This window comes from Theobroma cacao, chromosome 5 (assembly GCF_000208745.1).
Source record: "Theobroma cacao cultivar B97-61/B2 chromosome 5, Criollo_cocoa_genome_V2, whole genome shotgun sequence".
NCBI lineage: Eukaryota > Viridiplantae > Streptophyta > Magnoliopsida > Malvales > Malvaceae > Theobroma > Theobroma cacao.
Window position 1 is genome coordinate 10,244,236 of NC_030854.1, and position 17,269 is coordinate 10,261,504.

General features: G+C 35.1%; 4 protein-coding genes across 5 annotated transcripts; 3 read left to right on the forward strand and 1 right to left on the reverse strand.

Moving 5' to 3' along the window:
- On the forward strand, positions 485 to 6,189 carry LOC18598446. Of its 2 annotated transcripts, none has more exons than XM_018122079.1 (11): positions 485 to 871; positions 1,527 to 1,721; positions 1,887 to 2,014; positions 2,152 to 2,260; positions 2,397 to 2,436; positions 3,069 to 3,158; positions 3,293 to 3,392; positions 3,495 to 3,634; positions 4,359 to 4,461; positions 4,734 to 5,404; positions 5,672 to 6,189. In XM_018122079.1, exons 2-11 carry the CDS (start codon positions 1,583 to 1,585, stop codon positions 5,886 to 5,888), a joined length of 1,737 nt encoding a protein of 578 aa, XP_017977568.1. In that variant the 5' UTR covers positions 485 to 871; positions 1,527 to 1,582; the 3' UTR covers positions 5,889 to 6,189. The 2 variants fall into 2 exon arrangements, with proteins under 2 accessions (XP_017977568.1, XP_017977567.1); XM_018122078.1 differs by having other exon boundaries at positions 1,575 to 1,721.
- LOC18598447 (iron-sulfur cluster co-chaperone protein HscB, mitochondrial) lies at positions 7,125 to 10,389 on the forward strand. Its single transcript, XM_018122018.1, has 8 exons — positions 7,125 to 7,549; positions 7,634 to 7,730; positions 7,840 to 7,929; positions 8,307 to 8,372; positions 8,475 to 8,543; positions 9,111 to 9,253; positions 9,587 to 9,662; positions 10,097 to 10,389. Exons 1-6 carry the CDS (start codon positions 7,191 to 7,193, stop codon positions 9,246 to 9,248), a joined length of 819 nt encoding a protein of 272 aa, XP_017977507.1. The 5' UTR covers positions 7,125 to 7,190; the 3' UTR covers positions 9,249 to 9,253; positions 9,587 to 9,662; positions 10,097 to 10,389.
- Positions 10,349 to 13,772, reverse strand: LOC18598448 (putative pentatricopeptide repeat-containing protein At5g06400, mitochondrial). Its single transcript, XM_007027975.2, has one exon. The coding sequence runs from the start codon at positions 13,539 to 13,541 to the stop codon at positions 10,389 to 10,391; it is 3,153 nt and encodes a 1,050-aa protein (XP_007028037.2). The 5' UTR covers positions 13,542 to 13,772; the 3' UTR covers positions 10,349 to 10,388.
- LOC18598449 lies at positions 14,814 to 16,958 on the forward strand. The gene is made up of 2 exons (XM_007027976.2): positions 14,814 to 15,076; positions 16,342 to 16,958. Exons 1-2 carry the CDS (start codon positions 14,898 to 14,900, stop codon positions 16,706 to 16,708), a joined length of 546 nt encoding a protein of 181 aa, XP_007028038.1. The 5' UTR covers positions 14,814 to 14,897; the 3' UTR covers positions 16,709 to 16,958.

Below are 17,269 nucleotides of genomic sequence, written 5' to 3' on the forward strand. Positions count from 1 at the left end.
TTTTCAAAATTTATCAATGCATTTAACATTGTTCTCATCGCATAAGAACTATGTCGGTCCAGTGTAGGGTTGTATTATTCTTGGTGCCGACTTATTATGTGCAGAATAATCAAATAATTTTATCAAAAAGAATATTGGAAAATTCAAATAAAATATATAAAAAATACAAAAAGAGAATAAAACAATATGACACGTGTCGTGTGGGCCTGAAGTGTCTTTGTCCAATTAAATCTAGCAACTGCTTAGCTGAAGACAACGCAGATGACACGTCTGACGGCGGTAAAAAACGAGCCTACGTTATTTTCACCGCCAGTCAATTTTATCCTAAACAAAGTTAATCTAATCAACTAAACAAGAAGTGGTTAGAAGGCAGGGTTGGTCAAGGTTTAAGTGGTTGATCACTGGTGGGACCCTCCTTCCAAGTTGTCCTAAAACCCAGCACGTTTCCAGAATGGACCTCTCAAAACCTCTTTGATAACTCAAATAATAATATTATTTATAAAAGAATCGCATTGTTCTTTCTCACTTTAATAAAGTATTAATTATTTTCTTATCATTTTTAGCTAAAAAAAAGCTGTGATTTTGATTTTAATGGTGATTCTGCTGAGTGTCGTGTATTCGTTATACCCGAGATGAAATGCCCATGTTCATTTTGCGTCTAGGCGGTCTAGAATCAAGTGGCCTTTTGTCTCTTCTTTTTGTTACATGATCAAGATATAGAGATTTGTTAGAGCTTTGAAGGAAGTGAATTTTTTTATCGAGATCTGCAGCATTTTGGGTTGCTGGGACTTCTCTTTTCTGATTCTGTCTGGGTTCTTCGTACAATTTTCCTTGGAGAACAATTTTTGGTTTGATTTTCTCAGAGCTTCATGTAAGTTTAAACTTCTTTGATTGCTTGCTTGTATTTCCATGTCTCTTTTCTGCTTTGGCTAAGAATATTGGTGAAGAGATGATTTTCTTATGTATAATTTGGTTTTTGGTCTTCTTTTGGGTTTCTTTTTCTTTTTCCTTGTAAGGTTTTTGTTTTTTTTTTCTTCTTTACCTTTCATTTTGTTGATCTTATGAAGTTGGAGACACGAATGTTTTGGATTTGGAGCTAGCTCAACGTTTAGTTCGTTGTATTATCATGGGGGACTTTTCTATGGTTTTCTGCTCTTCTTGTATTTTATTCCTCTACAATCCGTGGCCCCAAAAGTTTTTTTGTATTTGAATAGATGGTTTCCTTTAATTTAGTTTGTCTTTGGTCTTATTTGCATAGAGAGTTTAATCTTATGTAAATGAGGCTGTCTAATTGTACAGTCAAACGAAGATCTTAATGTATGAACTTAATGGCCACTGTCTTTCACTGTTGCATTTTCTGCACAAGACTTTTGAACTCTTGGATCTTATAATAGAAACCAATTTTGCTCATGATTTTTGTGTTTGAGCTATTATTAAGTGTTTTGCTGATCATTTACTGTTAAATATACATGTGCTTAAAGTTGTAAAATCTGTGAAGATCTTAACAAAGTTGATTGCAAGGTTAGTTGGTGCTTTGGGTGTTTGAGAGGGAGCTGTATGCTGTTTGCTTGCAGATGTAAATATGGAAAGGAAAAGGGTGATCTCTCAATACAGAGAGAGGCTAGACAAGACGCTGGCGTCTGCTGAACTGACCAATTCAGAGACACTTAAAACCCTTGTCAAGAATCAGATTTTACGACATGCACAACATGAGAAAGAGGGTTAGAATATTTCTTCCACTTTTACCGTTTATCCATTTAAGCAGCTATGATGTGTGCACTTTAAAGCCCTCTATGCACATACCTTACTAAATATAAAGGTTTTTTTTTTTTGGGTACATAATGTCAAACATTTTCTTCTAATTCTTTTTTTTTTTTGGTCTACAGAATTTAGTGAAACTTTATTGGACAAAAGGGCTCAGGAAGTATCAAATTTTCTTGACATGTTAAGGAGTACTTCTATTGATGATCATCAGGTTTCAAAATCCAGTGAGACATCACATGGTGAATGGAAAGTATGCTCCATTAGCTAGATTTGTCATAGTTCTCTTATAGCAATGGCTTTAATAAGCTTATCCGAGTGGAATAAACTTTTATCTTCTAAATCATGATAATTGTTCACCAAATGTGCATACCCAACTTTTTTTGACAGTTGAAGCATGATAATGAAGAGTTCCGTGTCATGTACCGTGAAGGACCTCACGGCACTCCCTTTCATACATTACTCGTTGAAGGCTATGTAGATGGGCCTTTGGATGTTTGTAAGTCAGCTCATACGTTAATTATTTTTTAACTTCATCCTAATCATGGGCAAAGATTATGCAATTAATTTAAGATTTTTAAATACCTGTCATGATTGTAGAAGAAACTTTTAAATGAGCTGTACATTCACTGCAGGTTTATGTATCTCTTGGGAGTCAGCCCTCTACAAGAAATGGTGAGAACTGTTTCCGTTGTTGCTCTTGGTTCCAATGTAGAATTAACGTGCTATATATTTACCAGTAAAACTGTGTAGCATGCATTCTTTCATTCATTTTTTATCTCCTCGGTTGAAGTAATATGTTGTGCTTCAATGATTCTGTGTTGTGTGTGTTCTTGTTACAAAAGAAATCTGTACACTTCAATAGTTGTTTTATTTTTGGATCTGATCCCCCACCTTGGTGCACTAGCAACATCATTACACTTGAAATGTCTCTTTTGGTTTTTAACTCTTATAATTGGCATAATCTAGAATTTCAAAAGTTTATGCTATTGTTTTAAGGCTTTGACACAGACGGATGAGGACTATACATCAAAACCGTAGCTTTTTGTACTTAATTTGGCCTTCCTCCTTCATCCTGAAACAAGGATGATGTGCCCTGGCCACCCTGGCTGTGTAGGTTTATACGTACACAAACACGTGGAAGCAGTTTCATGTGTGAAACCTTGTCTACTTTCCACCTTTTCCTGGTGTTGGGTCCTTTTTTTGTTTCTTATTTTTTCCCTTCTTGTAGGGGCTGGGGGTTACTGGGTGCATAACATGCAAATTGTGTATGTTTTCAGCAATAATTTTCTTATACTTTTTCCCAGGTGGCCACAGTCTAGCTTTCCATCTTTCAAAGTAACTAGTTCCACCTGTTTGCAAAAGGTCCAAATTGGTGAACAGATATCTCTAGTGAGGTTTGTCGAGCCTAGAACTACCACAGTTTACTTAAATTTGTTTATCTGGTCCTTTTTTTTTAAACTTCTTTTAATTATATGTTGATGTCTGAAATTGTAAAATGCTTATTTGTTTTTGTATTTTCGGAAGAAAGGGTGAAGGTTGCGTGGCCACTGTCAGCTAGGGAGGCTCTAGTACACTATTTTTTCTTTGAGTACTTTCAAGATGATCTGATTGTCATTCTTGTGAACACGGTAGTCACTTGAAATAGTTAAATATGATTTCATCTCCTTTGCAATTTGCTTTCTACCAATATATCTGAAAATTTGTCTATCTATTTCTGTATTTGCTTTTAGATCTCAGATGTGAGCAGCATTGATAAAGCAACTCATGGATTTACTAATGAAGGGATCCCTGAAGCTAAGGATGTTGTAAGGATTGACTTAGTGGGGGGCTTTGCTTTGCAGAAGGTGACAAATGAAAGAAGCTACTTTAGGTGAGTTGTGATATTTTGAGTTGTCATATGAAAATAGGACGATAGATGTTGCTGTATGCTGTATTCTTTTCAAGGAGAAAAAGAGTCAAGGAATTTAGGTCCTAGGTACAAGCACTCCAGGACTTTTACCCGCAAGGATAGCAGACAACTTCAATTTTTATAACTCTGCCACTTGCTGTTATCTAAAATGTAACACAGCTTGTGCATTTGAGGAGCTTCTTTTTCAAATTTACCAAAATTTGACTAGCTAGATTAAATGGAGATCTTCAAACAATTTGGATTTGGCATTGGCTAAATATTGCTCTTCTGATGATTCCAGTTAATTGTAGATTTGATTAGGGAGAACTTGAATTAGGGACAAGTGGCTCTGCAAGGGCAATCGATGTAACTGTATTTCATTACCAGTTTTTGTCGAGCTTTGTCATATGGCTACAATCTTATAGAGTTGGGGATTTATTTCAAACAGCTGTACCATTTTTCGTATAGTTTGTCTTATGTGGCATTAAGTTGCAAAAAGGCATTACACAGTATTTTCTTTCTGACACATGAAGTCAGTTGGGAAAATTAGGAGGCAAGAAAGGGAGAAAGAAACTGTCTGTAGATACAATAAGGACAATAGTGATTATGGTTATACAAACTGTGTGCATTGAACCTTTTAAAAGTTATATTCCTTTCTTACTCTTCTTTTCTCCTCGAAAAGCTTAAAATGTTGTTAATTTCGTAGGACAATAGCAAATATGGATATGAAGCTGGATTTCGTCCCTCCATCACTTATAAATTTTATCTCAAGGCAGCTCGTTGGAAATGGTTTCAGACTCTATCAAAAGGTCACACTTTTTCTGACAGGATATCTTTCCCATAACTATCCAGTTTTAGACTTTTTTATAATATATATATTCTACCAAAAAAGGTAACTCATTTGGCTCGTCAAAGTATGCAATGAAATGACGGGTACAGATGGATCCCAGTTCCAACTGATTATTCATCTTAAAAGCTTCCATTGCTGAGGGCTTTTGCATGGGGGACGTTACTTTATGGTGCAGATTATAACTATCTTGCCAATTATCCTCTCACGTCTTCCAGTTTACAATGCTTACAGACTGTGGCTTCTGTGTCTAATTATGATGAAGATTACTGCAAGGCCTTGGGGGAACCTCTGTATACTCTAATACATGAAGCTCTTTACTCCAGTAATGCATCAGGTGAGGTTCTGGAAGGACAAGAGCGCAAAAGTGAAGCCCACCTTGTGCCTAATGAATATTTAATTGAAGGCATACAAGATGACACACATGATATAAAACGGAAGGTTCATGTTAATGACCATGCTGGTGAAACGCCACTGGGGAAAGCACAAGATACAAAGAGAAAAGCTTTTGGTGAAATTGAAGAAGAAGAAAGTGAAGAAAGTACATGCCTAGAGGAAGGTGTTGAGGCTGTAAATCAACCTTCAACCTATGAATTTGCTGATACAAATGGTGTAAATGCTAAAAAAAGGATTTATATTCGTCCAGAGGTGGAAGAAGCTCTAGGAACACTGGAGAAGGCCATTTCAATAGTACGGCAATATGGATTTAATGCCCAAAGCAGGTCTTCTAGTTTCTCTGATGAAGAACCTCCAACTTTGGAAGAGGGGGCTGTAGAGGACTTGGCTTATGCTGCAGATGGCAAAGTTTGTTTAAAAGTGCAGGTTGGTGTTGAAGCCGCCTCCATAAAGGTTGCGGAGAGGACTTTGCATGACTCCAGGAACAGCAGTGACATCAATAACACAAGGTAACCGTGTTAAGATACTTTCATATATTTTTTTATACCTACGAGTGTATGCCTGAAGTCTAAATCCTATATCATATCCTTATTTAATCAAGTTGAGGGGACTGGGGAGAGTGGGGATGTTATTTTCAACACAAAAATGGTAGGGAATAAAGTCCCCCTCTCTTCCTTTTGCATTTCCCATCCTTCCCCTCTTTTTATGTCAAATAAATTACACTTGCAAATAGCATCCTCCAAGAGTTTACCAGTTAATCTGGGGGTGTACTGCAGGTCTGCAGGATCAAATTCATTTTCGAGGGAAGTTAACCATAAAAAAGTAGCACCGGCAACACCTCAGCAAAATGTATCAATACCAGTTGTGACTAACCAGGTTGCTTTGAATTCCATCAAGGCGAATGGATTCCATGAAAATGGTGTACATGATGTAAAAAATTCGACCAACTGGAGAAAGCATAGGTTCTGTTGCTTTGGCTTCCATTCAGGGTAGCGGATGCCTCAACTAGGAAGATACCTGGATTGCTGAAGAAGTTGAGACTTGTGAACCCCTCAGCATGAAGACTTGAGAGTGGAAATTTAACATCTTATACCAAAATTACCCCTCTTTTTCTGTAACTTTAATTATTTGTGTAATTTTTATTCTCTTAAGAAGAGTGTACTCATGACCTCTTTCTTTTTCTTAGGAAGTGATGTATAAATGCATAATGCATTGCCCCATTATTGGTTATAGTTGTAATCCGAAACACTAATAATAAGTTGAAACTACACAATTTCTTGGTTTATTCTATTCATATTATCACAATTCTTTTATATCTATATTTATAATCTGTCTGTAGATGTTAGCCAAATAAAATTTTTAATTTGAGAAAATAATATATTTATTCATTAATTTTTAAAATTTTTATTTTAAATATTAATAAGATTTATTTAATTTTTAAATAAGAATTTCTAATTGCATTAAATGAGTTTCGTTAAGATTAGAATAAAATACTCTCATTTTTTAACTTTTAGATATAATTTCATATGGATTTATTAGTATTAGAAATGAGCAGATAGTTTCAAAAGTGTGAATATCATTAAAAAAAATATGAAAATAATAAAATACTTTTTCTTCTTTATTGATTTTAAAAATTACTCAAAGATTAATAATAGGTGCTCTCTTGATTTTTTAAAAATTATATAATAATAATTTTTAAAATTAATAAAAAATAAAATTATCTTTTCAAAATTATCACGTCATCAAATTAATGGAAACACTAACAGTTGATTAATGATTAGATTTATGTGTCTAACGAAAGTTATTTTTTTGAATGGAGTGTCTATTTTGAAAATTAATAGATAAATTTCGATTAAAATTTAGAAGTGGACATTTTACCCTTAAAATTATTATTTTTTAAATTTTAATAATACTAAATAATTTATAATTTAATATTACAAATATTGCTAATTATTAATATTTCAAATTTCATAATTTAGAAACATTTGTATTTATTAGTATATTTGTTGTCATGCTTTTGTACGCCAATCTTTATTTGTTTATTTATTTTGAATAATAATTATATATAAATTCAAATAGTTCTAAATGTAAAGTTAAATGTTTTGTTTCATTAAATTATGTTTTATGATCTAAAATTACTATTTATTTACTTTACACTAAACAAATATTTATTTTTATTTTTTATTTTTGTTTCTGGAACTTAAAATAGTAGTAGTATTAAAAAAAAAAAAGAAAAAGGGCGCCTTAACAGAGAGCTTCTAGCCCTGTACGTTCTGTAGAGAAAGAAAGGAAAAAATGTACAAGACGAAGAAGCTATGGACTCCTCTTTCCACCGTTGTACGCAGGGCTCTTCCAACGACATGTCATTTAACTCCTTACTCTCCAAATTCACAAATTCGATCTTCATCCTCTCGCCTGGAAACTTCTTCTAGGGTTTCTCTTTCCCTACACTACGGCCATGACTTTCTCGGAAATTTAAAATTTTCCGCGAAAAGTTTCTGCTCGCAATCCGCCGCGAAAGTCGATGCTACCACGAAAAGGTGCTGGAACTGTGACGCCGTCGCGGCTGGAATGGCGCCGTTCTTGTACTGTGATTCCTGCCGTAGCATTCAGCCCGTTGATTTCTCCGTCGATTACTTCCAGATTTTTGGACTGTAAGTTTTTTTTCCGCTAATTTCAATTTCTTTTAAAAACTTCTTTCCTTGCGTGTTTTTATTCCGTGTGTAGCTATTTAACAGGGAAAAGAAGTATGAAATTGAAGTTGATGGTTTGGAAGGGAAGTATAAAGATTGGCAGAAAAAATTGCATCCTGACCTTGTTCATTCAAAATCCGAGGTTTGTTTCAAGTTTGCCTTAATACCAAATAAACAAATAAATGACTCAGATAGATTGGTTTTGAATTTGAATTTATTTTTTGGTTATAATTAGTTTGTGTATTTTTTAGAAAGAGAGAGAATATGCTGCAGAACAATCTGCTCGTGTTATTGATGCATACCGCACACTTAGCAAGCCATTGGCTAGGGCAATATACATTGTAAGTGTTCGTTTAAAGATAAGTGATGCGCGGTTATGCGGTTTCTGAAGTTCTATAAGCATTTATAATCCTGTTTTTTGTATTTACTTGAAGTGACTATATTGTATAGAGAATATACTCAAGATGATTTAGAGTAAGTAGTATTTGTGGTCTTGAGTATCTATGTTTTTAACTTTAATTGGTTGGTTGGTTATGGTATAAATGGCATTTGGTTCATGAGCTGATTGAGTTGGATTATCTGTGTGATAGTGCTAAAAGAAAGTAGATTCTCTTCATGGTGCTTTCCATCAAACTCTGTTCTTTTATATTGTCTTTATTATGCTTTTCTCTGCATTCGAATTCTTTGTGAACTAGAAATTTGCTGTTTTCATTAACAGTTGAGGCTTGAAGGAGTACTTGTTGATGAAGAACAGACGGTTTCAGATCCGGAGTTGCTTACTGAGGTAATTGATACATCTGAAAGTCTATTCTTTCATTCTTAGATGTTTAGCTTTCCTTTGTGGTTTTTGTTCTGAAATATATTTCTAAATTTCTATTTTATGCAGATTATGGAAATTAGGGAAGCTGTAGAAGAGGCTATGGATTCACAAGCTCTAAATCAGATCCAATCTCAGGTATGATAAGAGTTCTCAAGCTTCATGCCTGCATTGTTAGAATAAAGTTGTTACGTCATCATGAGAGGATTACAATGTTTCTCTCTTCTCTATCACTTGGATCATTCATTTTCAAGCAGGTATGACTGCAGTTACCTAAATGGCAACTATTCATAGCCTGTATGTTTGTAATGTTTATAGACTGCTAGAGGAAGAGTGGAAGACAATGGCTAGTTTCAACAATTTTGAAAATTACTCAGTGCATTATGTAGGTTTCCTGCATAGGACTGCTGGCTAAAACTGCCTCAACCCATGCTCCTGTTGCTTAAATTCTACAAGCTTTGGTGTTCTTTTCCAATTTGAGTGCTACTTACACATATCGAAATATTTAATCCAGCCTTTGTATTTTTTTTTTCGTGTAGGTAAAAAAAACCCCTTGGTGGGTACTTCAATTACTTAAATTCTATGAGTAAAGCTTGCTGTTTGGATGTTTGCTGTCCCAATTCAAGTGCTACTTCAATGGAATTTATATACGAAAACAGTTTTTGCCAAACTTGTGTTTCATTTTTTTGTTTTGGTATTTTGCAGATGAAGGAGAAATTGGAAGGATCGTCTAGCTCCTTTGCAAATGCATACCGAAGCAGGAATTTTGATGAAGCTGTGACTTGTATCCAGAAAATGACGTACTACCAGCGTGCAAATGAAGAAATTTTGAAGAAGCTTTAACATAGGTACTGGATGTCTTTTTACAGTTTTAGTAATTTACTATATGCTGGGTTTTTTGTCTAGGTCAAACGTTATGTTATTTCTACTTATTTTTGTGGATATATTTTTTAAAAAAAATTTGGTTCTGGGACGAAACATCTCTTTGATGTTTTGGATCTGATCTTTCCATACTAAACCACCAATTCTTTAGGTGATTATGAGATTGGCAACAACTGAGTTATCCCATTGGTTATGAATCTGATATATGGTTGGAAATTATGGGTCTGATCTTAATTAGTAAAGCACATAGTCTTAACTTATTTTGAGAACGCTCCTAAGTCTTTTGATATTAATTTCAGGCTCTTGCTGCTTTAGCAATGTTGCTATGGAGTTGACAACCTTATATCTCAAGGAGATGATAACTTAACAATGAGTGTGAGTAGTTCTTTTTTTTAGTAGAGAACTTTGAATGTCGTTATCTGCTCCGCCTCAGGTTCTGTCTTGTGTTTGTTAGTTGATATGCATCACTGTACTAGTCACAAAATATCCCGTTGGCACACTTGGGCATTAGCTACATGATCTCATTATGATTTAAGTTTACAGATTCAATTATTAATCCTTTGGCATCTATTATTTACTTGCCTGAAGTCGATTGCTTATGGCCACATCTTGATTGCTAGTTTAGTTTAAATCAGTGTTATAAGTTACCATTTAGAATCAGTTCTTAGACAAGCAAATTGCCGAATCTATCGTCATTATGATAATTGCCAATGGACAGTCATTCATAAGTTTTTGTCTTGTTTTCAACAGTTCAGTTTGGTGATTGATCCTTTATGTTTAATGTTTGATGGACCTCTTTCATTTTTCAGGTAAAATTTGGTTGAAGACTCCTTGGTTCCATGGAAGTTAAACATGCATGAAGAGATCTAAAATATGAAGGCCAAAACCTTGGATTGGATGGTAAATTGCTGTACCTTTTTGTTCTTTTCATAGTCATTTGTTGACAGCTGAACTTGCTGGTTACGGCTGTTGAATTCGATCAATGTTGGGAGATCAAATTTCAAGCACTATCAAGTGCTTGTTACAATAAGTGGAAATAGTTACTTGAATTGCTAAATTCATAATAATAATGATAATAATTTATTAGCAAGGATAATAGTTTTATAGCTTGCGTTCACTTTTTAGAGCAGATTTTCGTTGTAATACAATTTGAGCTAAATCATGCCTACCTTGTCGGTTTAGTCCAAAAAAAACTGTTTGGAAATTGACAGTGCTCGGAAGGATCCCTGAGTTTGGCATTTCGGATAAAAGCTGCATGGCTTCTTCAGATCTACCTATTCTACAAAGACAGCTAATGAACATCGAGTAAGTCTTAAAATCAGGCTTGGGTTCCTTCAGCCTCATATGATGGAAGACATTCCAAGCATCGACAACCTTCCCCATGTTCATGTAGCCACGAATCATTGCAGAATAAGTAACAATGGTTGGCTGACAACCTTCCTTCTTCATCTTGGCGAAAATCCCCAAAGCTCTTTCCATCTGCCTCTCCTTGAAGAAATGGACTATCAAGGATGTATAAACATGGACAGTTGGGTATATGCCAGCCTGCTTCATGGAATACACCTTGGCCAATGCTTGTTCGAATCGACCCTTTCGTAGTAATCCATGGACAAGGCTTCCGTAAACATACAGATCCAATGTGGCTTGCTCTGTCCCAACGTTATCTAACATTTCTAAAGCTTCTTCCAGTCTCCCTGCTCGAGAAAGTGCCCTAATATACAGGGAATACCTTAGTGGAACTGTGAATCCAACCTTGCTGAGAGAATCTGTGCAGCTTCTAGCTTCCAGGAGCTTGCCAACTTCACATAAACAACCAAGATATGTTTCAAGTAACTCCTTGTCAGGGTTATGTCCAGCATGGATCATTTCCTGGAATATTTTGATGGCTTCATCTACCTTCCTACCTTTTTTTCCGCAAAGAGATATGATCAAATACTTGTAGGTACTTGCAGTTGGATTAAATCTCTCGGTTTTCATTTCAGCAAAAGTCCTCAAAGCAATTTCTGTCATACCTGTTCGACCATATTGCAGTATCATGATTGCCCATGTATTTGGTGTTGTTAGACAACCTCTCCTCTTCATTTCATAGAAGAGCCTTCTCATGTTTATGAAATCTTTCCCACATCCCGAGATTTTGATAGCCATGTTGTACGTTTCTGTAGTGTGCCAATAACCAACTTGCTTTCCAACCCATGAAAAGAAATTAAGTGCACTTCTACCATACAAAGTGCTCCTTCTCAATATTTCCACAACAAGCTCTGGTGTAAACTGAATGTTGCATCTCTCCAGAGCTTCTTCAGCGATGCACCACTCGTTTGAGGACGATAATATTCTACAAACTTCTTCCAAGTCCTGCACATTATAAGCCTTTGAAAGGGGTTGTACCAGGTGATAATCTGTCGTCCTCTCTGGCTCTGAAAGGTTATGCTCCAACACCTTGAGGGGCTCCTGTTCCTTCAAGGCATTATTACTGAATACCTCACCCTTTTGTGATTGGAGTTTACACTTTCTTTGCATCTGCTTTACTTTTTCAACATTATCCGTCTCTCCCTTTCTCTCCATGCAAGATATAACCCAATGAAATATCTCATCTCGAATGACTATCTTTGCCTCCTGCATTTTGCTCAAAACCCTAAAAATTTCATCTGTCCTTGCAATTTTACAAAGCTCCTTAATGAATATTGAATATGCTGTCCAAGTGGGTCTGATGCTTCTGTCCTCCATACTTTTGAACACTTCCCATGCTTCAGATATATGCTTTTGGCGAACATGACCTGCAACCATGGCCATGATTGCAACACTATCAGGCTCAACCCCTTTCTGTAGCATCTCATTGTATAAGTCACAGCCTTTCTGATACTTATTCAATCTGAAGAGGTGTTGCATTAGTTCTGTATAAGCAGAAGCTGTTGGTAAGTACCCAGATTCCTGCATGCTTTTGAAAAGATCAAGTGCTTTAGAAAGATCTTTTCTTCTCAAGTACCCATTGATGATGATCTCATAAACCTTCTGACTGACCAGTTGCCTTCTCTTCATAATATCAACAATTTCCAAAGCATCAGCAATCCTATCAGCCCTGCACAATCCTTTGACCAGAGTCTCAAAATACTGGGGATCCAAAGACAAATCTTTTTCCTTAAGGTCACGAATCAGTTCTAAAGCTTCCCTTATTCTTCCAGATATACAGAAACTCTTGAGTACATAACCATAAACTTCCTGTTCTGGAACCTGAGAGACCCTCATCATGTTATCAGCAACCAAGTGAACGGCAGCATTATTTCCTGATTTCGCTAGACAATTCAGTAACATCTTGTACAAATTCAAATCAAGGCTCATTTCCTTCTCAACCATCTCCTTGTAAAACTCAAATGCAATGTCACATATTTCAGCATTGCAAAGTGCACGTATCATCATTCTGTAAGCTGCTGCATCAGGTTCACAACCACATCTCCTCATGTTCTCAAAGACTTCTAGCGCTTTGCCAATCAACTTTGACTTCCCATATTGCGAGATAAGAATTGTACAAGTCTTGATATCTTTCTCACAAGATTTCTCCTTCATTTCCTCCAGTAGCCGCTCAACCAGCCCATATTCTTTAGCCTCCCCAGCTATATACAACATGGTATTGAAAGTCCCAGTTGTATGACGAAACCCTTCTCTAAGCTTCACCCAGCTGAAGAATCTAAAAGCTAAATGAGGCACCTTAAAGCACCTTTTCAACACTTTCTCAACAATCTCTGGTTCAAATGAAAACCCTGATTTTTCTAACTGATCCTCCATGGAAACCAAGGCATTTTCAGCTCTAACTATCTTAGTTATCTTATGAACCACTGGACTCACATCAAATTCAACAGAGTTTCCCATCTGGGTATCATCCAAAACCGTTACATTCTCCTCTTTTTCCACCAATTTACTCTTCTCCTGGGAATTTTGACAAACAGCTGACCTTCTAGACAATGATTCTTCCATAAACTGAAGCTCCCTGCAATTGCTTTTATTGGATATTGAAAACCCAGATGGGATGTCATCTGAGTTTAGGTTAACAGCTCCTAAAACCTCAGTTATTTCATGGAAAAGTGAGGGGATGCTACATGTTTCAGCTTGGTTCTTCAAGTTGGTTTGTGGGGGTTTCTTTGTTTGTTGAGGTTTGGGGAGTGTTGAAAGATGAAGAGGCTCAAGTCTTGCGAAGTATAAGCGAGAAAGGTCGGTCCTTGATTCCGTACGAAAGGGCTGGAATCTGATTACGTTCCTCATTTTGGAGCATGTCTCTCCTCTACTTTTTTGTGTGTATTGGAGCCTAAATCAAACTCATTCAGGCTTCAAAAAAGCTGCGAACTTTACTGTGGGTCAGTTTCTTCTGACACGTTGGACAGTCCGTGAATAGAAGCTTCTAAAGTTGGAAAAGAAAAGAATGAAAGTTTCTAAGCGTTCATTTTGTACTTTCAATGTATATTTTTGGTTTGGGATAATTTTTTTAAATCTATACATCAGACATATCCTATGCCTAACATAATTACTTCCAATTTTAAAACTTAATTAAATTGTCCATTGTTCAAATCAAATAGAACTAATATCAAAATTAAGATTAAAATATTGTAATTTTTTTGATTCTCTATTTAAAACTTGACGAAAGCACAAGTTCACATAAATTACAAATTACTTGATTTATTCACATTCGATATAGTGTACAATAAAATCAATTAAAATTTTAATAATCAATTAAAAATATCATTATATTATATAAAATATGTTTTTTAATTTTTAGTTCATAACATTATCTATTCTCTGTTTAATATTTTCTATTTCATATTATTTATTTTGATAGCTTATCCATTTCATATTTATGCAATATTTATACCATTACATAGGTAAAATAAAAATAAAATAAAATATCTTTTTGATCGATATACAATTTTAATGAGAAAAAAGATGACAATTCTTATAAAATAAAGACATAATATTTAAAAAACTCCAAAACAATTTAAAAAAATTTTAAAAAGTTTTTATTCTTTTTATTAAGTTTAATCAAATTTTTGTATTTTTATTTTAAGTCAAATATACTCTTCTAACTAACAATTAATTAACTGTCCTTAATCAAAAGTCATTTATAATTTTTTATGTCATGCGTCATTAAGGTAAAAAATAAAAATGTTACATGATCATATCATTATGTCATGCTATCGTCAATTATGAAATGTAGATTTACCACATTAGCATTACGTAACATAAAATGATAAGTTACGTTTTGACTTACAATAGTTAATTATAAGATTTTAATTAAACATAGTAGAAAAATGAGCAATAGATAAGTAAAAATTTATTTAAAATTTTTAAAATAATTTATTTTTTTTAAATATTATACTTAAAACAAAAGTTAAAAATGGAAAATACATTTGTCAATAGTTGGCCCAATGCCAAAAAGAGTAAAACGTCAATCGTTCGGGGTTATATCCTTTGGGCTACAGGCGGCCCACGATTTTCCCCAAAAGCGACCCATTATCCGGAAGCCTAAGGATGTTTCGAGTATAATGCCAGGTGTCAAGTGACAGAGAAACGACTGCCCAAACAAGTCACAATCACCTAAGGCTCACAGAACCACAAAGAAGAAGAATGGGTTGGGTGTGGAAAGACGAACCGAACGATGCCTTGGAATCAACCGCTCGCGACGGCGATCGGTGCTCCACCAGGAAGGTGGTGCGGTCGCAGTGCAAGACCGAAGAAGTCGAGCCCGGAAAATTCGTCCGAAAGTGCGAGAAAACCGAAGAAGTTCTCAAAGAATGCGTTGGAAGGTCAATTCTAAATTCGAGAACAAAGATCTAAACTAGTTAATTCTGATCATTAATTTATAAAAGCCTTATCGGAATATAACTGAGTGAAAATCGTAATTCGCTGCAAAGTGTGTTGCTTTTAGTTAGGAAGGCTTGTATTCGACTAAATGGTCGGCTTCGAAAGAATTGAATTCTGTGAACTTGTTATGTAGAAATAACAGAACTGCAGGTGTATTTAAAAGTTCAATTTTCATTTCCGTTTCATCGTAATTTTGTTGGCCGAGAGAAAGAGAAGGTATTGTTTATCGGTTATGATTATGACCTTTCTTTACGGGGTATGTTTTTCGTGAGATCAGTTATTGTTCTTTTGAAGTCGTGAAACTTTGTAAAATTTGTGCTTGTTGCCAGTTTTTTATACTCTTTGCTTTGCTTGTTTCATGGTTGGTGTTCCAAATCTTGAGTGAAGATTGTGAAAATGTTAGACTGCTTAATCAAGACTGGCTAACTTTTGTCTAACAAATGCAAACATGAATCATCCAATGATTTTCTTTGGTAGACTGTAAGTGCTTTTGCTCTCATTCCAGATTTTTCATCCAGGGAAGAGATGAAAAAAGCAGGCAGCAGTAGAAAAGGATGAATTTGGGAAGTGTACAACATGTCGATAAGATCTAAAGGAAAGATAAAGATGGTTGGACTATCATGTTTAGTAACAATTATTAGGTGGAGGGAGGGAGGGGCATGCTGAGGATTTGTTGAGATATTGTTATGTCAAGCTACCCAAGCTGGTTTTAGTTCAGTAGAAAATGGAATAAAATTGAAAATAATGTAATTGATACATGCATAAATGTGTGTATCCACCAAACTGTTGATGCTTCGAGATGATGGACTACAAATATCTGATTCTTTTATCTTTTCATTTAACTTATCATATTATGATCATAGCTGCTAGTATTCATGTATGCACTATGTTTTTTTCTTTCCAGTCTCATTCTTGTAAAATTTGTTTAGTTTAGGCAAAGATTTGACAAGAGGTCAGTAGTCTAAATGAATGATGACAATTTATTATTCTTTGTGGAGACTGCTGCTAAACTTTGGTAGAAATGGCTAATATCCGTTTTTTTTTTCTTGTACAAATGGTTAATATCCTTTAGAGATGGTCTATTCTGTCATTTAAGTCTGGAATTGGATACAGGAAGTCATAATGTTCACTGCACCTTTTTCATTTCCACTTTAGCTTGATCACTATATGTGATTTATCACTACATGTTTCTGTATGTTTAAATTAGGCCCGTTGAGGTGCTGCAATCCAACAAAGAGTACACTGAGGATGATGTCACAGAGCAAGTGCTAAGAGGGAATTTCCTGTCGGGATCACAACATGTGGAAGGTTCATTTGATTTTCCTGGTCTACGTAGTGACATGGAGGAAATTGAACGTCGCTTTTTTGGTGGGTTTAACCGTTTCTTTGATGCTGCTGAGGAGGTGAAAAATAGTTTCCTTGATGCCTTTGGAGATTTTTATGGCAGTGGATCTTCAGGGCCACCATCTATAAGGAAAGGAATACCCATTGAAAGCCATCCCCAGAAGGAAGCCTCTCCTAAACCTGCTGATTCTGGGCATCTTGATTTGTCTGGTTTAGCCAAAGACGTTTGAAGTTTGTCAAGGAGCCAGCCTCCTTTTTTTTTTTATATTTTAGAATATAATGTAGAGAATCTTAATACCTATCAGAATGGAATGTTAGCTTTTTAGTACCTGGTGACAAGTATTTTTGTTCCTGGGACTTACTGCCCATTTCTTACTTGGTGCATTTTAGATTAATGGTAAGTTTTTTGGTGTTAAACAACAATTGATTCATCTCCAGGCTCTGAAATCAGAAGATTTTACTATGTTTTTGTTTAGTTTATCCGTGAAGTTTTCTATTGTTCCAGAACCTATAAAATGGCTTTTGGGTTTTGCTGTTACCATGTGTTCTATGTGATTGTTTGAGAGGATTGTTGAAATTGTAGTGTATGATGGCAATTAGATGTTTTAGAACGGACTATATTGGTGTTGTAGTTATAATGTATATTGGTGTTGTAGTTATAATGTAAGTGAAAACAGAGAATGAAACAAAATTCTCTTATATCACTATTGGAATTACTAGGTGTTAATTATATACAAAAAATATCTATTTAAACTAGGTCTTGGAATCTGATAAATTACTAGAAATTAGGA

Bases quoted from the DNA above. Each gene is read 5' to 3' on its own strand.
- LOC18598446 (XM_018122079.1), top strand. From the start codon at position 1,583: ATGGAAAGGAAAAGGGTGATCTCTCAATACAGAGAGAGGCTAGACAAG. The intron at 3,159-3,292 runs GTTTGTCGAGCC...TTCGGAAGAAAG, and splicing joins GAACAGATATCTCTAGTGAG to GGTGAAGGTTGCGTGGCCAC. The intron at 4,462-4,733 runs GTCACACTTTTT...CAATGCTTACAG, and splicing joins GTTTCAGACTCTATCAAAAG to ACTGTGGCTTCTGTGTCTAA.
- LOC18598447 (XM_018122018.1), top strand. From the start codon at position 7,191: ATGTACAAGACGAAGAAGCTATGGACTCCTCTTTCCACCGTTGTACGC. The intron at 7,550-7,633 runs GTAAGTTTTTTT...GCTATTTAACAG, and splicing joins TACTTCCAGATTTTTGGACT to GGAAAAGAAGTATGAAATTG. The intron at 8,373-8,474 runs GTAATTGATACA...TATTTTATGCAG, and splicing joins ATCCGGAGTTGCTTACTGAG to ATTATGGAAATTAGGGAAGC.
- LOC18598448 (XM_007027975.2), bottom strand. From the start codon at position 13,541: ATGAGGAACGTAATCAGATTCCAGCCCTTTCGTACGGAATCAAGGACC.
- LOC18598449 (XM_007027976.2), top strand. From the start codon at position 14,898: ATGGGTTGGGTGTGGAAAGACGAACCGAACGATGCCTTGGAATCAACC. The intron at 15,077-16,341 runs GTCAATTCTAAA...TGTTTAAATTAG, and splicing joins CTCAAAGAATGCGTTGGAAG to GCCCGTTGAGGTGCTGCAAT.